The 25,786-nt window shown below is 38.7% G+C and overlaps 1 protein-coding gene across 2 annotated transcripts in view; it reads left to right on the top strand.

Annotated features, from left to right (window-relative positions):
- Nucleotides 1-18,264: 18,264 nt before the first annotated feature.
- The window catches only part of PPP2R2A (protein phosphatase 2 regulatory subunit Balpha), a 111,156-nt gene continuing 103,634 nt past the window's right edge, over nucleotides 18,265-25,786 (top strand). The window contains exons 1-2 of one of the 2 annotated variants that reach the window (XM_058287831.2): nucleotides 18,265-18,612; nucleotides 20,501-20,575. In XM_058287831.2, the coding sequence (XP_058143814.1) occupies nucleotides 18,606-18,612; nucleotides 20,501-20,575 (82 nt within the window). In that variant the 5' untranslated portion in view covers nucleotides 18,265-18,605. The remainder of the gene's footprint in view (nucleotides 18,613-20,500; nucleotides 20,576-25,786) is intronic. The other variant, XM_058287832.1, reaches the window with a different exon arrangement.

The raw sequence follows: 25,786 nt of genomic DNA, 5'->3' as shown, positions 1-25,786 counted from the left end.
ACACTGGGACTCTAAATATTCTGTGGGAATCTGTGTATTTATGTGTGTGTGTGCACATTTCTATACTGTGGGGCAAGGAAGCAGTCTGCCGTGTAGAGGGGGGAAGCATTCAGCCAGCTTTAAATGTTTCAGCCTTGCAGAAAAATAAATGCAGCAGAGAGGAGCGAGTTTTGCATATGAGAAGGAGATGGGGGAGGAGTAAATGTGCTGAGATTCCAGCACAGAATTTAAAAAGAGGATGATATCGCAGCTAGAAGGGTAGGCTGAGAATGAGCCAAGAAGTAAAAATATGCTGTGGCTTTTAAATAGGGTGTAGCCAGAGCCAGTTAAACCCTACTCTCGTACTCTCACTGACTTTTTACCTGCCTGGCCTTCCCTCATCCTACCCGGACCATTCTGAGCTCTTTCAAAGCTCGGGTCCCTCCTCCTCCCGCCCCTTCGCCTCCCCTCTCTGCCCCACCCCCCCCCCCCCCCCCCCCCCCCGAGGGAGAAATTATATAGGAGCGGAGAAGGAAGTGACACATTTTCCTGCTTGAATGGAGCAGGCCCCAGCAGCAGCGTCTCTGCATTCATCAGCAGTCTTATCTTCCCTCGGCCATCTCGGGCGCCTGGGTCCTCACACAATGCTTTCCTCTGGCTGAACCCTGGGTAATGACTAGAATGGCTAGGAAGGAGCCACACTAGGGGTCTGGAGCACATGTTCACGGCTCACATTCCTCTTGGTACCACTTCCTGTCAATAATCAAGCGCAGAGGGTAGTGCTTAGAGCTTTGTCAGACGGATGAACTGGCCTGAGTCCTGCCCCTGCACCTCATAAAGGGTGTGATCCTTGGAAGGCAGAGGAGAGTCCCAAGGTTGGTAGTCGCTGAGACCTGAATTTGCTGGCCAGCTTGCTTACGTACTAGTTGTATGAACTTGGGCAAGTTACCCTACCTTTCAGACCCCCTGTATCTTCATCTCAAAAGGAGGATGGGTCATAATAACTACCTCACAGATTTTAACAAGGATCTAATAAGGTAGGATACGTGAAGTGATTGGAATATTGTAGGTAAGTAAAGAAATCAGTTCCCCTTGCCCTCCCTTCTTAGACATTACCCTCCCTCCTAATCCATCCACACTATTTGCCTATATATCTTTATCACATTTCTTATCAGTAATTTACCTGCTTGGCACTTAATTTTATGTGGTTGTATTGTAGTTTAATCATATACGCCCTGTTCCCTCATAACACAGAAAACTTAAATCAGCATTTCTATCTAATATCTCATAAGTAGTTCCTGAAATTACTAGCTAAATACTATTTTAACAGGATAATAAAACCACCTAAAAATGGAAAGTAAAGTAAAAAGCATCATGGGCAAAAATGGCCTCTAGTCCTCCTCTTTGCACTACTGTTTTGGCCTTGCCCAGTGTATATCTCTACCATAGGATTTTTCTTATTATATTGTAATTATCTGCTTCCATACTTATCTCTCACTAGCCTATAAGCTCCTTGTAGGCTTATAGTCAGGGGGCCTCTTTGATCTTTGTACCTCCAGAACTTAGCCTAACAAAATTAATAATTGTTTAATGAATTCTTTGAACAAACTATTAAACCAGGGATTTCAGCCTTTTCTGTTCACTGGTATAGCCTCTGCTTATAGAATAGTGCCAGGCACATGGCGGGCACTCGATGGATATGTGTTTAATGAATGTTTTTGGACATGTTTGGGCTTCCTCATGATAAGGAAATGGTTCATTAGGATCAGTAGACTGCTCCTCCAATAAGCCCTAGCAGAATCACATGGGAATTTTAAAAGATACAGATTTCTGGCTCCATTCCTGAATGGTTTAGTAGATCTGGGATAGAGCCTATGAATCTGTAGTTAAAAGCAAAAACAAACAAACGAAAAACAACTTTCCAGATGATTCTTGTACAGAGTAAAACTTAAGATTCACTATAACAGATGTTTCTAATAGTTCTCATGTATATAATTTTTTAAAAAAATTTTATTGTGGCTTACCATACATACAACATAAAATTTATCATTTTCACCACTTTCAAATATACAATTCAATGTATGTTTTATTAATTATACTCACAATGTTATGCTACCATCACCACCATCCATTACCAAACTTTTCCATCATCCCAAAGAGAATCTCTGTACTCATTAAGCAATAACTCCCTATACCCCCTCTCCCCAGTCCCCACCCGTGCTAACCAACAATCCACTTTCTGTCTCATGAATTTGCATATTCTAGTTATTTTATATAAATGAGATCATACGATCTTTGTTCTTTTGTGTCTGGCTTATTTCACTCAACATGACATCGTCAAGGCTTCATCCATGTTGTAGCAGGTATCAGAACTTCATTCCTTTTTATGGCTGAACAATATTTCTTTGTATATATATATATATGTTTATCCATTCATCAATATAATATATTATATTGAAGTAATATAATTTTATATATCATTTTGACTCTTTTCAAATGAGTTCAGATCATCAGCATTGTTTTCTAGACTAATATAATGTGAACATACAGAGCTTAATTTAAACAAATGGTGCCTTAGACAGTCTTGTAATCATGCACCGCTTTAAACTGATGTACTTTTATTATCTGTTTAGTGGAAATAGGGAGTAACTGATTTTTAAAATAAATACATTTTGTATATTTCTTTATGTTCAAAATAAGTGATTTATTACATGTATTTTTTTTTCTGAATTTCTGAACCAGACAACTTCTTAGAGGGTATACAGCATAGTTTCAATTTTAAATAAGAATGAATTGTTCTGGGTAAACAACACTATGTCACTCATTATTCAGGGACTGTCAGCTGGCTGCCTTAGAGGGTGGTGGTAGGATCCAAACAAAGTTGCATCTGGAATCTTACAGGTATGTGTCATTGAATGCTAAAGGTGCCAGGGAGAGCGTTTTGTTTTCATTCAAGAGCACTCTCTACTTTGGTGGGAGCAGGACTGATTTATGTTTCACCCACTACATGAGAAACCTGCCTTAACTGGCTGAGATTGTTCAACTTGGTTCTAATGATATTTTAATCCCCCACAGTGCAGAGATGGGGGTGAGGAGGTCAGAAGCCATGGAGGGAAGCTGGTCTTTTGTGAACTGAATCAAATTTCCTCCCAGTAGCAGTCAGAGCACATGATAAGAAACCAAGTAACTGGGAAAAAGGCTCAAGGGAGAATTTCTAGAGATTTCTAGAGATTCCACATCTCTTAGCAGAGAGACTGAGGGAGAGTCAGAAATGTGTGTACAACGAAATGTAAAACTTGTGAGCAGTTATATAAACAAACAAACTGACGACCGCTAAGCACGGTACCCACCAAGTGCCGATGGTACGATGAAGGTATTGAGATGCTCAGCTGAATTAAACTAGTGTGTCCCACAGCTGCAGTTTGTCTTCGAAACACATCCACTTTTATTATTGTTCTCCTACATTTACAGCCTAGAAATAATGGTAATGAGGATGAAAAACAGCATTTGCTTTGCATCACCGAAAATTTTTCAAAGCATTTGTTACTGGTTGGCCATTCTAACATCTCATTTCTGTGTTTAGTTAAGGATAGACTGCCTGGGTTTGACTCTCAACTCCGTCACTTCTTAGCTGAGGGACCTTCTTCAGTTACTTGTACCATCTCTGCTTTGGTTTTCTTACCTATCAAATGAGGGTGATGGGGGAAATGGATGTGGCTCAACAGATAGAGCGTCCGCCTACCATATAGAAGGTGCAAAGGTTCACTACCCAGGGCCTCCTTGCCAATGTGGTGAGCTGGCTCACCCGCAGTGCTGCTGCACGCAAGGAGTGCTGGCCCACGCAGGGATGCCCCCCCATAAGGGTGCCCCCCGCGCAAGGAGTGGCCCCTGCACAAGGAGAGCCACCCCAGGAAACTGCAGCTCTCCCAGGAGTGGTGCCACATGCAGGGAGAGCTGACGCAGCAAGATGAAGCAACAAAAAGAGACACAGATCCCTAGTGCTGCCAGATGAGAATACAAGCCGACACAGAAAACACAGTGAAGAATGGACGGACACAGAGAGCACAAAATGGGGGGAGGGCGGGAGAAAGAAAGAAAGAAATCTTTAAAAAAAATGAGTGTGATGGTTCTCGCCTCATAGGGTTATTGTGAGGCACAAATGAGTCCAATGTGTGAAGGGTGTGAGTTCAATAGGGAATATTTGCTGCTTCTGTTGAAGTTGTTATTCTCCTCCGTAAGACACAACAATGCGCTTGGCAAGCACCAAGAGCAAAAAATGATCATGCTGATCTGTTAATATGAACAGAGTAGACATCTTAACCTCATTTAATTAGGGCCTGGGATCTAATAAAAATAAAAACACTTCATCACAAGTGATATTTTTTTTTACCAGGCAGGGCTTATTCACTAGACTAACCTTAAATGGGCAGTATTTTACCAGTATAAGGATATTTGCTATCCCCTAGAAATCATCTCATATGATTTTTTCTTTCCAATAAACAGGTGGTTCTTAGTATTTTGGGTCATGGACCCCTTTAAATATCTGATGAAACCTATGAATCCTCTGCTTGGAATGTGCACACTCACATATGCACAGAATATTTTGTATACAGTGCCATGAAGTTCACAGACCTCAAGTTAGAATTCCCCTGCTTTAGACATGGGAGAATGAGAAATTTAGTGTCTGTAATGGATCTTCTTTCCAAAATCCTTTGAGGCTCGTCTCCATGGTGACTGTTTCAAATGTCAAGTTCTAAAGCCACACCTTCATAAGATGAACCTCAGGATCCAATTATATTTGCCCTTATTTTTAACTTCTCTCACAATGGTTCTCAAACTTGGCTGTATGTTAGAATCACATGTGGAGCTTTTAGAAATCCCAGCCACACCCCAGATCAATTAGATCAGAATTTCTGGAGGGTAGGACCAAGACATCAATATTCTTTAAAGCTCCCCAGATGATTTGAATGTACTTCCAGGTTGAGCAACAGTGATCTACTGCCTACTTATAATTAAGATAATAATTTATTTGATCCAGGCATTCAGCCCCTTGTAAATCCCCCTTATCTTCCTTTCAGCGTCCTTTCTGTATGGTGTATAACGTTTTCCTCTTTAAGCTTATAATTGATTTTTTCTTTTTTTTAGGTACTGGGCCCCGGGATTACACCCAGGACCTTGTATGTGGGAAGCTGGCGCTCAACTGCTTGGGCCACATCTGCTCCCTTAGTAACTGACTTTCACCTCATGTTATTTAGTATGCCATGATCAAATTTATTATGCAACTACGACTTAAGAAAGACTCCTTCTAACTCAGAGGTTATGAGGGGTAGAAAAAGAAGAAAAAAGGAAAAAACAAAACTGCTCTGGATTATTAAATTCCACCCGATTCCATGAATATGCTTTAATCGAAAGAGCAGAAGACAGGGAGGAGGTGGTGGCCAAAAACAAAACAAATAAAAAAACTCATGTTGAAGAGGTAGATGACTCAGTTAATTCCATATGAGTGAAGAAGTCCAGAGAGATGAGGAAAAAATATCTAAGAAGGGATGTTTCTTTAATTGTAGGAGGTAAAGAGTAAAGTGAAAACTGAGTAGGCAGAATTGAGTAAGCAAAAAAAAAAGGTTTTTCCTGTAGAGTCATAATTTTAGAGCTAGACGACACCACTAAGATGCTCTTGTCCTATTTCTTTAATTTTATAAGTGAGAAAGCAATCCAGGCTGGTGACAATCTTGCCTGAGGACTTGGGTAGTGGCAAGGTCAGGCTAAGGCTGTGTCGCCTTAATTCGCTGTCCCATGCTGCCAGGCTGAGGGAGACTCCAAGAGAAACCAGGTAAGCAGAGAGGAAGCTCATATAACTTATTAGTAAGATGACCATACAATTCATCCACTAGACACTTCTGCCAGTAAAAGGAGTGCTAGTATAACAACAGACATACTTGGACTTATCTCTCTTTAAAACCTCTTATGTTTTGTTGTTGGTTTTGTTTTGTTTTGTTTAGCATTATCTGTCACGTTATTGATAATTCTACCACTAAAATATTTCTATGTGAAGAACGGCCTTTATCTGTCTGCTCTTCCAATTGAGAGCTTGAATTCAAAATCAAAAGAAAAGTTTCCTGGTTCTAACTCCTGTGACTTCTCTTTTTCCTTCCTTTTCAGTGGTGTAACACTACAGAATCTACCTTAAGAGTTTCCCAAACTTGCCTACAGTTGCAGTAAGGCCTCAGATATGTGTCCTGTATTTTCCTCTCCATTTCCTTCCTTGTGGAGAGTTCCCATAGGGAAGCCTCTCTGAATTGACAGGCAGAATTTCCCAGACATGCAGAATTGCTTCTCAGGTGAGTGCAATACTTCTTGCTCCCTGGACAGATTTCCTTTTTGAGAATGCAATGCATTGATTTCTGTGACTTTCTTGCGGGTTAAAAACAGATCTGCATTTTCCCCAGAGTAGGTCCAGTTCGGGTAGGGCTGGATTTAAGTATCTGCCAAATACTGGTCAAAGAGAGTAATGGAACCTCTAGTCGGTTTTCTGTAGGTGTTGCTGTTGGTGTTTCTGTGTTAAGAATTTACTTTTTTAGGACTTGCCAAAAACAGAATGCATTTCCTTAAGTGAAAGGAGTGTTGTTTCCAAATGGACTAATTATATATCTTTCTTACATCACCTGTTTATTTTTTTTCCCCAAGAGATTAAAGGAAGTTACCAGGCTTTGGGATACTTGGAAAGCTGTTTTAAGAGCCTCTCCATACTAACGTAGAGCAAATTCCTGTTATAAATCTCTCAAGACTGATTTTTGGAAATCCATTTCTAATCTAGATGAAGACCAATCTAGAACAGGTCTCAGTCAAGGTTACATAATCCCTATAAAATATATTTCTCAGTTATCAGTACTGCAACTCCCATCCAGCAGACACTGCCTCCTCTTCAGATTTTTTAACATAGTAACTGATTAATTCAATTATCTTAATTCTTGCAGGTTTATCAACCATGTGCTGCTGGTACTCCTCAGTTTGCTGTTACTGTAGACTTTTGCTATATGGAGGTAGCTTAAGCCAACATATTCTTGCATGCGTCACCTTTTAGCTACAGGACAGGCTTCCAAATTTGCTAGAACTGTTAACTACTTTATCACATTGTCTTGATTTCTATTAGTCTCCATACCAGACACAAGCAGTATTTTTCTCTGGATGACTTCTTGGGACTATGAAGTCTGTAGTAATAAAGGAGGCTAGATTGTGGGGGTGGTGCCTCTGCAGTAGAGAAATTTTAGGATTGAAAGGACTCAGGCAGGCAACATAGGTGGGACCTCAGTATTCCCATGTGACCTTCGAAAGAATCACAGTTTTCCTTCTGCAACTCGGTTGGGACTATCAACTCTGCTGTGGTGGAGGAGGTTAGATTGTGGAGGTGGGTGCTTCAAACAGCATTTGCAGAGAGGTGCCTCATCTAACTTCCCTTGCCAAAAGCAATTTTGAAGTTTAACTTTAGTCATAGCTTTATTGCCTTCCAAATTAAGACGTTATTAAATTTCAGTTTTTATTGCAAATCTACCAACATACCATGTCACAGAGGTTTTTGCAGTGCTATTAAGTGTAAGCCAGATTCGATTCATTAAGCTTTAAATTTTCTGTAAAACCATGTTCAAGTGTTTGTGGAGGCATTTGTAACCTATTTTGGATTGGGGGGCGTGGGGTCTGTTCTAAAGCTGAGGGGTACAGTCATACCAGGTCATATTTTGGGACCTCATAAATGAGTTTACATGTTTTACCCCCAAGGTATTTTCACTAGGTTAGCTATAGTTTTGATTATTCTAAAATGTGTTTGCTGACCTTTCTTCTGAAAGTGCCCTGGATCAGAGTACAGTACAAAGGTAAACATTATAAAAACAAGCAGCTTGAAGGGATAATGGAAGGAGCATTAGACGGAGTGGATTGAGAACTAAAGCCTGGCACTCTGTTCCCAGCCTCTCCGTTAATTAGCTGTGTGACCTCAAGAAAACCATCAGCATTTAATAACAAATGCCTCACTCTTTTAGAAGCCTATTTTCCTCATTTATAGTATGGTCTTTGAGATAATATACACGAGAATGCTAGTGTATTGTCCAAACGTAGAATATATTTATTGATTTTGTTGTCATGAATAACAATATATTTGAAACCAGAATTAGGGTAAAAATTGATGTAAGCAGAGCTGTGGTTTGTTCAAAAATTTGGAAGTTGAACACAGGAAAGCCTGCACTGAGATTCTGTTTCCCCTATACACTTCAGAAGCTTTTAGTGCTCAAGACAGACTCAACGCTGTAACAAGCTTCGCATTCAGAAGTGCTGTTGTTGAAGTAGGACTTAGAGAATTGTGTGCCAAAATCAAAGACCTGTTTTCCAGATGGTGAAGTAGCAATTCAACATTCAACTTTGTTGCTCTGAGGGGCCTAGAAGCAACATGGCTGTAATTAGATAAGGCAGAACATGATATTGTAATCAACATTAGAGGAGTCCTAGGTTTCCAAGTTTATCAGACCCAATAGCTATCCCAATAACTGCCACAAAACTGAGGAATAGAAAGTCTGACTGAGGCACATCAAAGAATCTAGTATTTAGTGTTGAATATTCCATGGCTAAATATGTGTGTAAGGTATTAAGCATTCATGATTTTTTTTTCATTTTAAAAACAATTTATTGAAGTGTATCATTTATACATGAACATATATAAACAATAAGTGTATAATAAAAGTTGTGAACTTACAAAACAAACATGCATAACATCATACAGGGTTCCCATACATCACCCACTGCAAATACCTTGCATTGTTGTAAACATTTTAAGAAATTTTGAAAGAGCAATATCAAAATATTACTATTGACTATGTAGTCTATATCTTACATTTGCTGTATTTTTTCCCCAACTCACCCTATTATTTTTTTGTTCATAAACCATACAATTTATCTACAGTGTACAATTGATGGCATTTGGTATAATCACCACGTTGTGCATTTTCATGATAATATGGCTGAATTAGTGTTGTCAGTTACTTAAGTGGGATAATGGAGGACGAAGCAGAATCTTCAGCCATGAGACCTTGAAAGAGCTATTAGCACTGAAGTATTTCTTACAACTTGCCGTAGAATACCCTAGATATGAGTGGGGAGTGGACAATGGCAAGATATGATAAACTGAATATAATGAATGGCCAAAATGAGGTCAAAGCATAGAAATAATAGTTAAAGCAAGTCTTAAAGTATATTATCAAACATTGGGGCAAAGCTGTGGACTGACTTCCAGGTATAAATATGGGAGCAAATACTATCTGGCAATATGATTAAAAACGAATGTCCAAATCCATCTACACTGCAATTTGTCTGTAAGCTTAGATTTATGTAATATTTGTTGGTCTGTCTTCATTCATGCCTTCACATATTCTAATATCACTGATATACCCTGTCAATAGAAAAAAAGGTTAACAACTAACACAGGTACATTTTAGTAAACAACCTGAAATTGAAATTTTAAATAAATAAAAAGTTTAGATTCATTATGGAGATGAGGGTCATAATTGAAACATGGCAATGGGAGAAAGTACTTTTAGGGGAAAATACACTGATTAGGAAGGAAAGCAGAGGATAACTGTAGGTCAGAGATTTACTTATGTGGACATCGATGAATTCATGGGCAGTAAATGTTTTCAACCAGCTCCCTGGGAGGAAAAGCCCTAACTTATAGCATTTGCTAATTGCTAAGGTGTAAATAATTATACCATGACCAATTTTAATTTGATATCACTGAATTCAGAGATGAGAAGAGTTGTGCAGTAGCCCACCTTTAAGTTGTATTTTCACCACACAGATATATTAGATGTAAGTAACCCCAAGAGCATAGATAACAGTAAATTGTAGTAAAATTAGTAGGAGGTGATGAGTTTGGAGTATTGATTACCATTGTTTGTAATATAAATAATTCAATTCTAAGTTTATAAAATTTAATTTTATAGTGTCAGTTTTTAACAACCAGCTCACAAATTTCCTAAGAATTGAACAATCAGCTTTCACAAGCCAGCATGATCTGACTCCGACACTGGTTATGAGTGAAAGAACTCCCGTGCATCTTTAGGTAAAGAGAAAAGAGAAAAGAGTGCAGCAAAATATATTGATATTTATAAAGAAAAACATAGAGAAACTTGGGTTAGAAAATTTTGTATAGTCATATAGAATTATTATCCTCAAATGATACTGTTTAATGGAGCAATGACTTTTTTTTTTTTTTTTTTTTTAGTTCAGCCAGTAAAAAGAATTTATTTGGGAAATGAGGGAAAGAACAGTGCTTGCTAAGAAACGGAAAAGATTGAAATACATACCAAGATTGGGTGTGGTCCCAAATGATTTACAGAGCAATCATGCAAAAAATACAGAATTCCCATATACCAGCCTATTATTGACACCTTGCATTGGTGTGGAACATTTGTTACAATTGATGACAGCACATTTTAATAATTGTGCTATTAACTATAATCCATGGTTTAACTTAGGGTTCATTGTTCATGTAGTATAGTTCCATGGATTTTTTAAAAAGTTAATTCTGTTACTATATATACGATCTAACATTTCCCATTTTAATCACAATAAAATATACATTTCAGTGCTATTGATTACATCCACAATGTTGTTCTGCCTTGAACATTCATTTTTAAATTTTTATTTATTTATTTTTTCTGAGGTACCAGGGGCCAGGATTGAACCTGGAACCTCCCGTGTGGAGGTAGGCATTCTACCGCTTGAGCCACATCCACTCCCTGAAATATTTGTTTTTAATGGCTTTAATCAGATAATTTATAGCATGTTTGTTCATCAAATTTGTAAATGCCATAGTAGATATGCTAAATCAGGTATTCTCAAACTTGACAGCACATAAGATTCACTTGGAAACTTCTTAAGAGAACTATTAAATCAGATTTTTTTGGACATTGAGTCTAAGAAGCTCTATTTTTTGGAATTTTCCAAAGTGATTCCAAGGTAGCCAGCCTAAGACCAGTGTTTAGGACTCACTGAGTTAAATAACAGAATTTCCAGAAAACATCTCAAGCAATTAAAATGACCAATCATTTCAGTTGCGGTCATCTCAAGATGATTTAATACAAATTAATAGGGAATGAGGCATTCAGACTCCCATGCTTCCCACTACAACCAGCCAATAGGTGCAAGTGGAAAGTCGATGAAGCTAAAAAGCATGTAAGGAAGAGTTCAAGAGAAGATAGCAAGGTTGTTAGCCAAACCCGCTCCTAAAAAGCCAGAAATGGCAGCAGAAAATGAATATCTCGGGGGGGCGGGGGAAAAAGCAAATCAAAGGGAAAAGTGGAGCAAAACAATCGTAGACCAAAGTGGCTAATCAAGAAACTGAAAAGACTTACCTTGCAGAAAATGGAGAAACTAAAAACCGTGAAAGCCCAGCCTATAGTAAAGCAGGACTGAAAGAGCCAACTCTAATTACTATCTAATGAATACCAAGTCTTACTGGTTGTCTCTTGTTGTCCCTTGTTGTCCAGAGGAATGATTTTATCAGTGGTTTTAAAGGTGCAAGTTGTTTTTTTTTTTTACTGGCTCTAGAAGTATATTTTTAAGAAGGAGGAGTCCTACCTCATCTCCCTGTTCTGTTTATGTTTACCTATTTGGAAAAGTATAAATGCCTTTTTCAGAGATGCAATGATGTGCTGGGTCTTTACTTTTCTGTACCACTAGAAATTGGTGAACTACTAAGTGCAGCTTTGACTGTAATACATCAGTCTAACATTCCATAGGCTGGGGAGGAGAGAGGCAGTTTTTATATCCTATAATATAAGTGTAATTAAATGGCAGTTTAAACTTAAAATTATATGCATTTAGCGTGTCTTAAGGATTTTTAATTACTTATTTCTATACACATGCTTTTTTTTTTTTTAGTGGAATTCTTCCTAAGGAAAACTGAGGTTGGATTTTGGCTCTTCCTGATAATTTTGTTAATGTGCTATGACAGATACTAAGTTTTTGAGTATGTAGTATGAATGCTATTAAATCACGAATTCAGGAGACTTTAGACCTAAGATAATATTTTAAGATAATATATTTGAAACCCTCTTTTTCAAACATTTTGTCACCAAATTTGAAAAGTCACTGGATTAATTGTTTAGAAAGGATTACAACTATAAAACTGTTTTAGTTTCCTGGCTGCTAAAACAAATACCATGCAAAGGTTGGTTTAAACAAGAGGAATTTATTGGCTCACAATTTTGAGGCTAGGAGAAGTCCAAAATCAAGATGTCATCAAGGCAATGCTTTCTCCTAGAAGAATGTGGCACTCTGGGGTTGGCTGTCTGTGATCCTTAGCCCTTGGCTTTTCTGTCCCATGGCAAGGCACAAGGTCGCCTCTCCTGGCTTCTCCTTTCTCTTCCAGTTTCCATTGACTTCCAGCTTCTGACTGTTCCCTGCACTTTTCTCTCTTTCTGTAGCCTTCCCTAAAAGACCTTTAGGAATAGGATTAAAACCCACCCAGATTCAGATGGGACACATATTAATTGAAATAATCTCTTCAAAAGGTCCTATTTACAATGGGTTCCTACCCACAGGAATAGATTAAGAACATGTTTTTCTGGGGTACATAGCTCCAAGCCACCATGATAGCATTTTAGATTTTCTGTACAAATTGTTCATAATATACTCTGCACTGACCAAGCAATAACCAATACAATTTCAATCAGGAAGGACACAATTAATATAGACTAAGATAAAACCTTGCATTTGTTTACTAAAATATCTTTCAAATTCCTCCTCTTGTCCAGGGACTATGCATGGATCCAAAAAAATGAGCCATGTAGGAAAAAGATTAGGGAAAAATGTATTAACAGCTAAGCATGGAAAATGGCTCACATTGCAATATGAGTAGCTACAAACTATGTGATTGTCAAATCCATTGACTCTTAGGCAACATTAACAGAAGTGTGGTTTGCAGAAGAGGGCAGGTAACAGTTTTACTCAGGTGAGTAATTGTTGGGCCTGAATCATTATATTTAGTTCTGGGTATCACTCTATGAGGCATTTGAAACATTTAGACTACCTGCAGTAGATATTGACCAAGCAAATGTAGAAATGCAGAGATCAAAGCTGGCTAAAGTAAGGAAGTTTTGAAGAAGGTGGGTTGATTATTGTGAAGAAGAGAAAATTTGGGAGATGTAGTTGTAGTCCAATATCGAAGTGACCTTTGTATTCAGTGAAGCGGTCCCAGGTGGGAGGGCCAAGGTTTGTAGAATAAAGTTGCAATGAAGTATATCTTTTATGCAATATAAAGAAAAATTATTTAATGATTATAGATGTGTAATAACAGAATTGATCTTCTTAGGTCTCAGTTACCTGGAACTTTTTAAGCAAAGGCTGAGTGAACACTGCAAGACATATTGTATGGGGATTTCAAGTATCCTTTATGAGAACTGGCCTAGTTAATACTTAAAGTTCCTTTCACCTTGAGCCTATATATTTCTGTTAAATAGACATAAAACACATACTTGCGTCATAGGTAAAGTCAAATGTCATAAAAATCTACAACATGGAAATAGACTTGTTTTTCAAGCAAATAGGCTATTTGAATAACAGTTTGTATATATTGCAGGGCATTTGTGATCATTTAATAAGCAATACTTAAAACGCATTCCAGAGATAATGTGTAATTTCATAAAGTTTACATTCTATACCAAGGAGATTTTCAGATTATATTATTGCATAGGAATGTGCCTCTCATAAAAGTATAAAACAACATTTTCAGTTAGAATTTATAAACTGAAGGTAAACACATGAATTTACTGATATGTCCTTCATTGTTAGATAAGCACAGTGTTAAAAGACCAAAACAAAATGTTTCTCGATTCTATAATAAAACCATGGATTAAATCACATATCTGCATGTGGCTATAATGGAATACCTTTACTTTAAAGCAGAAAACCTATTACAGAGATGTTATCATACTCTAACATCATTAAAATGTACTTTTAAAAGTAAGTTTAGGGGAACAGATGTGGCTCAAGCAGTTGGGCACCTCCCTCCCCCATGGGAGGTCCTGGGTTTGGTTCTCATTGTCTCCTAAAAAAAGGAAGATGAGCAGACACAGAGAACACACAACTAACAGACACAGAGAGCAGACAGCAAGCGCAAACAATGGGGGGGGGGCGGAGATAAATAAATACAATAAATCTTTTTTAAAAAGTAAGTTTGTTCTTTCTCCCTAATATTAAACATTAATTATAGAATATTTGAAGAAACTCAAAGGTTACCCTTTGTGCCACTGCCCAGAGACATCGCTGTGAACACCTTGGTGCATTTCCTTCCTGTCTTTTTGGCACTACATATTTTGTGTTTGTTGTACATACTTTGCTTACCTGAGTTCATACTGTTTCCTAGATACCCCCAGTTCTAACTGCCTAGAGGAGAGAAGCTTCTAAACTGTGCCACTTCTCATTTCGAGTGGAGTTTGTGTTCATTTTAACTTCAAGCATGCTTCAAGGAAAAGAATAACTTTCAAGTGTTTCTTCTCTTATCATATAACATACTTTAAAAGCTGCCTTGCAATAACCCACAGACTAGTCCTGTTAGCTCATTTATGCCTGTGAGATTATGGATGCCCTTGGTGCATCTTAGCTCAGACCTAGAGCAGGATACCTCCTAGACAGATAGGCTCTCCAGAACCTCACCAGGAAAGACCTAGAGAGTTTTTCTTTTAATGCCAAAGCTGAGCACAGTTCTGCAGGAAACTATTACTCGGCACATTTTACATGTAGTGAGATGTTGAGGTTCTAGCTAGGAGCTCACATGAGAAAATGCAAGCATGGTATAGCATGTTGATGAAGGAGTAGTATTCTAGGGCATCTTGTTGGATAATGCATCTTCAGTGCATGGAGGACCAGTTGAAGTAGTTGGGACAAATCTACCTATAACAAACACACAACTGTTGCCTAGCAGATGTAGAGTAGAATGACCAAGAGAGTTTACAAAATGCCTCTTCTTCCAGAGTAAAGAAGGGGTGAGTGAAACATTTATGATACGGCAAGCTTTACTGATCCAACATGTTGGTGGTTTTGTTCCCAAGGCACAGAGATTAATTCATTCATCCACTAATCTATCATGTTATGTGGCTGGTGATGTAGAGATGTGTAAGATGCACTTCCTGCCCTCAAAGAACTCAGTCTAGTAGCAGACACATAAATAATTAGGCAATTAAAATGTGATCTAGTAAGAGAGAAATGCATTAGATTTTATGAGAATATTTAGGAAGGGCACCCAATTCAGCTTAGGATAGATTGGGAATGGGGAAAAATATCAGAGTCTTCCTTGGAGGAAGTTACATATGACTTTTTAAAAAAATATAGAGCCTTTTATTATCTCTGGGTTTTTTTTTTCTTTTTTTTTTAAATAGAGAAGTTGTGAGCTTATAAAACAATCATGCCTAATGTGCAGTGAGTTGGTTTTTAAAGGAGTGTTACAGGCTGAGAAAGCAAAGAGGGATGGGTATGTAAGAGTGTTGGGGTAAGAGTGGGGTGAATGGACAGTGGTGTTTCAGGGAAAAGGACAGCATCAGTCAAGGTATGAAGGAGATATGGGAACTGCTTAATGCACATCTGTGTGGGAATGTCAAGTAGGCACTTAGAGGTATGTGCCTGGACTTCTGGGATGAGGATAGGGTTGGAGATCTAGATTTAGCAGCCAGTGATGTACATGGTATTTAAGATTGTAAGACTAAATGATGTTGCCTCCAGAGAGTGTGTAGTTAGAGGAGGGGACCCACGACAGAGGCCAGGGAGGCAGATCACCCTGATATTTAGAGAATGGGCTGGGAGGAGGAGCCAGCAAAAGAAACTGAAAGCGGTGGCTAGAAAGATTGGAGGAAAACCAATAAAGTGTCAAGAGAAAAAAAGAGTGTCAAGAAGGAAGGAGAGGTCCACTGTTTCAAATGCTATTGGAAAATAGCAAAAGATAAAAACAGAAAAGAGACTATTTGATTTGGTAACATAGAGATCATAATGACCTTGACAGAAGCCATTTCAGTGATGTGATGGGGATACAAGCTTTATGCAAAGGACAGAAGAGAGAAAGCAGATAAGGAAGGAGAGACTGACAAGAGCAACCCTTAACCCTGAGCTAGTATTCTGGCTTCCTTTCCTAAGAAGAAAAAGAAGTAGCTCATGGTCCTCCATAGGGATTGTTCAGGGCCAAAACATGCCAGGTCACTTACATCAGACTGCCAAGGCACACTGACCCTTGATAATTAGACCCATCTCAGGTCAACCCACAGACATACAGTAAACTCGAAACTATATAATGCTCTTTGAACAGTGCCCAGCAGAAAGGCAGTGCTATAAGAAATTTTGTTATAATTTTCTTTCCAGGCAAGCTTTATTGGCTTCTAAGAAGAAATTATTTATGTAGACCAAATCATTTTCAGGATGTGTGAAGATACAAATCTAACAGATGGCAAAAACTGAAGCATCAAAAAGAAGAGTGACTTGCCTATAGGAGTGTCAGTCTCCCAGTTTAATGGTCAGTTCCTTTGCTCTTTTTCTCTAAGAGTTCTGGTTTAGATCGAGAGCCCTCACTGGGGGAGTCTGGGTTGAACTAGCAAATAAGGGAAGAGAAAAGGAAAAGGAAAATATATGGTGAAGTCATATCCAGAGAAATACAGTACGAAATCAACCACAGAAGTAAATTCCACACACACACGTGACGTTTTTCACTTGTTCGTACTGGCAGTTGAAAGGTTACAAATGCAGAGTGAATTTCTAGTTTGAGTTTGTTCGTTGATAAAGTGAGACATAACGTAGAAATGGGGCGGGGGGAGGATAAGGTAATGGTGCTGCTGTGGCATCTGAAGGATTTTGGAAACTTTGTTTTACAATTGATCTGTTTTGGTAATCAGTAAGGTAGGAGAGGAAGAAGATGGGAAGGAGTTGTAAGTGCCTTAAAGGCCCTTCCCTTCTTGGTCTAGCAATGCTTTATCAGTACTCCATTCAACCATAAGGTCAGATTCTTGTGTGTTTTTTTGTAGTTTTTTTTGGCGGTACCCAGACCTTGAACTGAGGACCTAGTGCACAGGAAGTAGCCTCTCAACCACTGAGCTACATCCACTCCCCAGATTTTTGATATTTTTGTAGCTGTTTTTCATATGTAAAATGCAGATATGTAACTCATAGGATTATTGTGGAGATTAAGTGAGATAAGGAAGGCGCACGGTAATTAGTAACTGCATTATTAGGGCATCTTTGACTAAAGTGCACATCCCTTCCTGGCTGATAACCAGCTGCTTTCCCTGTGCCCGCTGATCTCCTTTCACCTCAACTCAACCGAAGAAGTTTCAATGCATATCTAATAATAATGGCAGCTATTAATCATTGTTTACGCAAATTAAATCATTTCGTTTTCAAGACATTATTCTAAGATAGTTATCTTCATCCCATGCTAAGTCAGCACTTATTCCCAGGCAGCCTGGCTTCAGGGCCTCAGCTCTTAACTACTGAGTCTACTACCTTTACCCTACAGTCCTGGGTCACATTTTCCGCCATATTCTGCTAATAGCAAGCTCAGAAACCACTCTTCTAGCTTTCAGCGCCAAAAAGGACTCTAAAGCTTTATTAATATGTATCAATAAAATTTGTATAAAAAGGGGGCGGAGGGGATTCATGCGCTGGTAATTTAATTCATCTAGATGGGAGCCGGGCCAGCCCAGTTCTCTTTCTCAGGTCCGTAGATTTTCACTTTGGCTGAGCAGCGAGTCTGTACCATCCTCCCTTTATTTTATCGACCTGAGAGTTAAGCCACAGTCTCATTTTCTTAAGTAGCAATACGGGTATGCTGCAAAAAAGACACAATACCCACAGAAACTCTCGAAACCCTGCGAGCGAGCACCTTAACCGGACAGCGGACCCAGCCCCCGAGCCCCAGTCCCGAGGCTCAATTCACTGGTTCGTTTCTGAAAGTCGCGAGTGCTTGGGAAACGGTGGTGTGCAGACGGGCTGCGGTCTGACTAGTCCACGCAAAACGAGCTGGGGCGGGAGACTGGTAAGACCTGGCGGAGGGCGAGCCACAAGGAGACAAGACAGGAAGCGCGCGTGCCAGGCCGCCGGGCAGGCGGGGACGCCGCCGCCCGGCAGGACCCAGGCGCTTTGGGGGCGGGGCAGGGGCGAGAGCCCGGGAAGTTGGAGGGCGTGGCCGGGAGCCAGGCGGCCGCTCCCCTGCCCCTCCCCCTCTCCCCTCCAGTCCTCTCCCCGCCCCGCCCCTCCGGCCCCGCCCATCGAGTGACGTCACTGGCCAGGCCAGCCGGCGCCATTTTGAAAGTGGAGTCGCCTTCCCCTGCCGCTGCCACCGCCGCCGCCGCCGCCGCTGCTGCTGTCGTAGCTGCCGCCGCCGCTGGAGAAAGAGCAAGAGCGGGGAAGCCTGAGTGAAATCCACCATCCTGCTGGCTGATCTGCCCGCCCCTCCTTCCTTCTCCCCCAGCCCCCGCCCCCTCCCCCACAGGTGCCATCCGCCGCCATCCGCCCTCTCTACCCCCCCAGCCCCTGGTGAGGGGGGTGAGTTCAGGAAGCAGAGACCCCGAGGAACCCCGCAGGGGCACCATTTGCAGCGCAACATGGCAGGTAAAGGAGAAATCACCCTCGTCCACTGACAAGGCACCGCTTCCTTCCTCTCTCCTCCCTCCATCACCCCCTAGCGACCGCCCGTGTTTCTTAGAGCCACAGGGCGCCCCTCGGTTTTCTGGGAATTGGTCAAGTGGGGTGGGGTGGGGTGGGGGTGGGGAGGGTTCTGGTGAGGCCACTGGTGGCTCTGGTATCAAATTGGCTTTTGAAATAAGGGCTGGAACCCTTGCGTGGGTGGGGGTGGGAAGTGTGTCGGCAAGCAGTGGGGTAAGGCGTGGGTGGGGTGGGGCGGGGTGGGGGCCAGCAGATTTGCCCTTAGTGCTTTGGTGCCCGGCCTATCCTGCCCCCACCCCCCAGGCTTTTTTGTGTGTGGCTCTTCATTTAATTCTGTTTCTCCCGGCTTCAAGTCTTCTTGGGTGTATGTACAAATAGATTTTGCACAGGGAAGGTAGAGTGCTTTACAAGTTGAAATACAGTGGGAATATTTATGCATTTTTCTAATGTGGGTACGTATATTTTCAGACCATAAACTGACATTTTTGCTTTGAGCCGTCTACCTTTTGCCTCTTTCCCTTAAAGGCCTTTTATAGAGCAAGGTGCATGAAAAATGCAATTTAAACTTTCCGTTTTGCGTGTTAGCTTTTGTGCAGATGTCTTTTCCCCAAAAGGGTTTCATAGAGTTAGTTAAAATAGTTGTCGAGTTCTGCGATATAAATAGCAAAAGGAAAAGATATTTGGGTAAAAGCTTGGGGAAAAAAGGATGTACGAGGAAAACCAGGTTGGAGTATTGAGCAAGGAATGGGAGTGAAGGAAGAGAGGTAATTGCTTTGAGGATTATTTGTGTACATTTTTTGGTGTACACAAAATGTGTATACACAAAATGTGTATACACAAAATGTGTACACAAAATGGTGAATATCTAGTAGTGTCAGTTATAGATTTAGATTTTCTTCCTCCGTAGATACAAGACATTTTCACGATTTCTCTCTCAGTGTTTGGACATGAAATAGAACCATTCAGGGACTGAACTAATTTTTCCATGCTTTTTTCAATATTTAGATAGATAATGAAACCTTTTTAAAAGTATATTTAAATGATGGGTCGACTTACAGTTTGTCCTAAACGAGTTGCTCTTTGGCTTTGGTGAGCAGTAAAATGAAATTAAAATTGTTTTGTACAAGATGGGAAATTAGCAAAATAAATCCTTTGCAAGGTCCTTTGGATTCTGAGGGATAAGCTGAACCGAGGCAAAACAAGCTTCCTTTGACAACTTCTTTCAGCAGCATTCATTTCAGTTTCTTTTCCTCTCTGTCTCTGGAGCCAGTGATTTGCTGGTAATGAAATGCAGAGAAATGGGTGGTGAGTGTTGTGTTGCCTGTGAGTGCTTTGGTGATTGGGCTCATATGAATCACTTCTCACCTAAGCAGTAATGTTTCTGAAGTTTTCTCTTCGTTCTGTGTTTCATGGTAGTTTAAGCTTATTAAAACTCTCCTGCAGGCTTTTGGCACACTTAAAGGAAAACTATCTGACTTTTGGTATTTACTTTTTTCTGATAGGTTGTCTTGAATGTAAGGCTCTTACTATATTTTGGGGTAAGGGAAATTGGAAAGGAAGTTTTGGACACATGTGCAACGGTAATGATTATACATGCCTTTAAATATTTCATACCTAAAAGCTCTTTTATTCCTCCTCCATCTTTGAAAGCAGTACCAACTATTGGGGACTAATGTTTTTCTACATTAGTGCTGTGGGGTGGTGGTTATATATGTGGGCAGTACTATAGACTATTAGAATCATGCCAACCATGGATACCATCTCTGTGTTTACGAGAGTAAACATGAACAGAACTTGGTTTTAATTGGTATGTTTTTGTTGTTTTTTTTTCCAGGAGCTGGAGGAGGGAATGATATTCAGTGGTGTTTTTCTCAGGTGAAAGGAGCAGTAGATGATGATGTAGCAGAAGGTAAGAAAGTGTTTAATAAATGGAAAACTTTTCAAAATCTTGTTTAATGAAGAGTTTCCTTGAGGCTGAGTCTGTAATAGTTTAAGAAAATTTTGTGTTTATTTGTCCAAGAAATGTAAGAAAAATTTTAAAAATCATTTTTCAGGAAAATAGTCTTGACTCTTGGTCAAATCTTTTTTTAAAATTGATACCTTGTTTTATTATTATTTTCCTGAATTCAATGAAAGGAGCAGTAGATGGTGGTATATATGAAACCATCACACAAAAAATCTAAGGTCCACATGGTAAAGGTTTGCTTGCTGTGTATATTTTATGTACATATAAATGGTGATGCTTTTTCATGTTCATTCTTTGTTTTTAAATAATTAGGTTGAAATAGGTGCTGTCACCATTTAGCTCAGAAACATTATTGACAGCATCTCATAATTTATTTTGTGGAAAGCTTTTAAGCTTCTTTTGAACTTGGTGCTTTGGAACTGTGGTGTCGATTGGCATATTCTATGAAATGCTGGCTCAAATTTTGTATTTTATTGCAGAGATTAATTTAGGTGGATAAGAACATAACAATATTGTGAATCTTGTCTTCTGGGGAGCTTATATTCCTATGCACTTAGAAACTGAGTTTGATCATTTGGAAGTACTTATGTCTAATTCCCCCCCCACACACACACACGATTGTGTATTAATGTATTTTTAAGAGTTTTAAGGTTTGGCACTCAATTGAGAGATGGTCTTAGGTGGTGGCGATGGGGACATTATTTATCATTAAGTAGTTGCATTACTTCATTGGCCAGAAGTGCTGTTTATAGTTTGAATTTGATAGTATTCAAAAATAGTATCTTGAATTACAGTAGGACTTCTCCAACAAAACTCCGTTAAATTGAAACATTTAATTTAAAAAATTTGTCTAGTGAAAATTTATAAATCTTCCTTCTCTGGATTGTATTTTCTCATATAAAGATCATATTTCTGATCCACTATCTAGGGTACTGTTTGTTTTGAGAGTTTTAGGTGGTAGTTGGTAGATAGCTTTGTGTCAGCTGAATTCTTGTATTTGCTTATCTCAACGTCATTCTTAATGTAATTTCTGATCAGAGTGTTGTGAGTCCGATGAGAAATGAACTGGCATACATTATACTTAGAGTACTCTACAGAGCACTCTCAAGTTTTTTTTCTCTTGGATCCTCATCTGTTTTCCAGATGAAAAACCAGAAGCTTACAGATGTTGAGAGACTCACTGACGGGCACAAATACGTGCTGTGGATCTAGGTTTTCTGGTGAAGCCTGTGGTGTTTAACTTGTTTAGAGAAATCCTAAATTCAGGGGAGGAGTCATGTGTTACTCATTTTGTAACTTCATTACCTTTTGAATAGTAGACTCAAATATTGGTTTGTTCTGTGCTGTTGTGTAATACACACCAAGTTAAGAAAGTGCTGTATACTTTTTTAAAAAAAAAGCATTCCTTGGTTCAGTTCCATTTTTCAAGTCCTGTCGGGGGCCACCTAAATGCTGATCCCTGGGAGTATGAGGCATCTTGAACAAAAGCCCTGTCCTTTTAGGGCTTGTAAGTTACTTGTTGAACATTAGACAGAAAGACCACATGGGTTTTTTTTTTTTTTAAATCAGAAGGAACTGATATGCTAAATTTACCTAATTGAACCAAATGATGGTTTGTGATATATATGATGGATCAATCATGGTTCTCCTTTACTTAGTAGCTGCATTTTACCACTGATTATTAAAGAATAAATTTCTTTTAAGTTTGTTAAATGCTGTTTTAGCATTCAGTGCATTCCTGGCATTTTAAAATGCTGAGACTTGGTATGTCTTTTTTAATAAAACATGACTTGTTCTAGTACCTATGTGTACATAAGTATATTAAGGATAAAATAAAAACCATCCAGTTTTCAAATTATGCTGCTTTATTTTGGATATTTTTGTATACTCTGTTTGTATACCATAGTTTATTGTGTTTATTTTACTAAGGGAATATTCTTCTGAAATATATAAGATTATTAATGGTTTAGACTGTAATCTCAAAAGAGGTGACACCTAGCTCATCCTTTAGCTTAGCTTGCCCATATTCTGTTAATGATATCTACCAGCTCCTTACCTGTCAAAGTCTCCAAATTGTCTCTTTCCCCTTCTATGAGCAGTCCACTGCCAAGTCATACAGTTTTTACATCTTTAGTGCTTTCATCCTTTTTTTTTTTTTTTTGAGGGGCCGGGGATTGAGACCAGGACCTCATATGTAGGAAGCTGGTGCTCAACTGCTGAGCCATATTGGCTTCCATGAGTTATTTTCTTTTCCCTAGGAGGCACTAGGAACTGAACCTGGGACTTCCCATGTGGGAGGTGGGAGCTCACATGCTTGAGCCACAAACGCTCCCCTTTCATCCTCTTTCTGTATCCATTTTCATCTTAGTTCAGGTTCTCAGTATCTCATCTGGATTGCAGTAAATTTCCTAAATGATACCCTATTCCTTTTCCTGTGTTAAGTGCAGTCCCAGTTTTGTCATTCTTCTGAAAAAATCTTCAGTTATCCACTGTATTATGAATTAAGTTCAAACATTTTGGCCTACAAAGTGAGACCTTTCACCAATATGGCCCATACTTTTTTAGGTTTATTTGCTAGTATGGTTTATAGTCCAGCTGAATGGACTTCAGACAGGTCTTCAAACCTGTTCTTCATACAGGTTCTGTATGTTCTCACTTCCAAACCTTTGTTTTTGCTCTTCCTACCTTGGAATGTCTGGCACGACTTCCACGGTTGCTCTTTTATCTCCAAATCCTATTCCTTCTTCAAGTCACACCTGTAACCCTTTATTTATTTCCTTTTCCCATAAATGTTTATTTTTGTAACCCTCTTTTATGGTATTTAGTATCTATCATATTGAGTATCTCAAACCTCTGCTGTTACACTGTAAGCTTAGTGCAGGATTAATATATCTTTGTGCTCTAGCAGTGCAGCCTATATAAACTGCTCTGGCTAGAATAATGGCTGGTACAGTAAATGTCCCATAAATACATGCTGAATGAAGGAATATAAATGTTACTTAGCCATAAATAACAAGATTGGATTAGATGATTTCGACTGTTCCTTAAACTCTTAAGAAGTCTTGTTCATTCTCAAAGATGTCTCAGAAAGAAACAACCCAACATTATTTGTATTAGTGGGATAAATTGAGATTTTGGACTCTGTAGGAGCCTTTAATTTAAAATAAATCTTTATTGGACTTAGTTATTCAAGTTTCAAAATTTTACATTAAATATATTACAGAGTTAAGACAGAATTTGACATTTAACCACGTACTCACCTCTGGTCCATATAGGCCCTACCAGGACCTGTACTGGTATACTTCCTCTAAATATAGGTCTTCAGGCATTTTTAAGTGGTTTACCTTTGGTGTAGCTACTTATCTGGGAGGAGAGTGGGGCATTAAAATTTCTATCACTGGATATTCTTATGTCATTGAGTTTTCATTTTACTCTTTCCATGGTAGCAGAAATTATATTTTACCATGTTTTGTACTTTTAATTTTCTCTTTTTATTGGCTGCTTTCAGTCTTGAGATAGTAGGTAAGTGCACAGACTCAGATGGTAGACTGCCTGGTTTAAATCCTACTCAATCATTTTACTAGCTTTGTGATCTTGAAACATTAGTTTGCCTTTTGGTGCCTGTTTCCACTTTTATAAAATGGGAATAATAATAAAACCTACCTCAGAGTGTTGTTTTGATGGTTAAATGAGTTAATGTACATAAAATGCTTAGTATAGTACCTGGCACTTAGTAAGAGCCATATAAAGGCTTAATTATTATTTGAAAGTTTGTGGCAAGTAAAGGAACATTGTTGCTGAAGAATGAGGAAACTGGGGAATTATATTTGAAGGCTGCTAAAAATTTCTCCTGAGCCAAAATAAAGCGAATCAAATGTGTGTTTTATACATATTATTTGATTTCACTAAAAAATTTCAAAAGACATTAAAAACTAAACTATGGGCTTAGAGACATATGTCTCTTTATAAAACTATAAAGAAAAGCTATGAAGTAATAACTATAAAAGCCAGTGTAGTGATTTCCTTTAGGTGGGTCGGAGGGAGTTATAATTGGGAAGGGGTCTGGAGATAACTGGGGGATGCAGGATGAGTTTGCTGACTTGGCCTGACTTGGATGGTGTTTTATAGATGTTTATAATGGCTAATTAAACCAGGCATTTGATTCTATAAGATTTTTCTGTATCTGATATATTTTACAGTAAGAAGGTTTTTTAAAAAAAATCCAATCCTGTGCTAAAGGGTTTAGAATGAAAGATGATAATCTCTTCCCTCACCCACTCCTCAATTCCCAGTCTGTTTCCCTAAAGGCGTTTGCATTCAACTCTTATAGCTGTATTCCCTTTTTGTGTGTATGTCAATAAAGTGATGATACTTCTCTTGCTTGCCAATTTTAAGACATTTCCAATAGATTTCCTTCCATAGTAAATGAAGACTTTACTGTCCCACTTTATCATCCTCACAACTCTCCCCACTCTGCCCCAATATTATGGTTCAATTAGAAGTCAGTGCTTAAGAAAACAAACAAAAAATGCAGAGTGGTGTAGCTCAGTAGTTGAGCATCTGCCTCACATATACTAGGTCCCATATTCTATCCCCAGTACCTCCTTTAAAAAAAAATATAAGCATACAAGTCACTAATGAACCAATAGTGCTCCACAGTATTGTTCATTTCTTCTGCATCCCTTCACAAAATCTTTTTTTAGAAATTCCTTGTTTTTGATTTTTTAAAAAATTTGCCTAGTTCTTTTTGTACTTTAGAAATTTTTCATTATGTTTCAAACATTACAGAAAATAGATAATATAAATATAATGAACTCCCATCTCCCAACAGCATCAACCTGTAGCAATATGGCCCCATTATACTTTCATCATTTTGCCCCTTCTCAATCCTTTATTATTTAATAAATAATGTTATTGATTTTTGTTTTTAAAATCTGAATTCGACAAAATAGAAAAACAAGTTATTTTAAAGTGAGACAGTAAGGAATATGCAGTTGCAATTCTGATAATCTGTTTATTTGCTTAAATTTTATTTGTGGAAATAAATTATTAAAAATTCACATACGTGTGGATCATCTGAAATGAATGATTTCTGATTAAAAAATATGGAACAACTGTTAACCAACCATTCAAGATGTTTCCATCTCCATATTT

This window comes from Dasypus novemcinctus, chromosome 25, assembly GCF_030445035.2.
Source record: "Dasypus novemcinctus isolate mDasNov1 chromosome 25, mDasNov1.1.hap2, whole genome shotgun sequence".
Lineage (NCBI taxonomy): Eukaryota > Metazoa > Chordata > Mammalia > Cingulata > Dasypodidae > Dasypus > Dasypus novemcinctus.
This window is presented reverse-complemented; position numbering and strand designations above follow the sequence as displayed.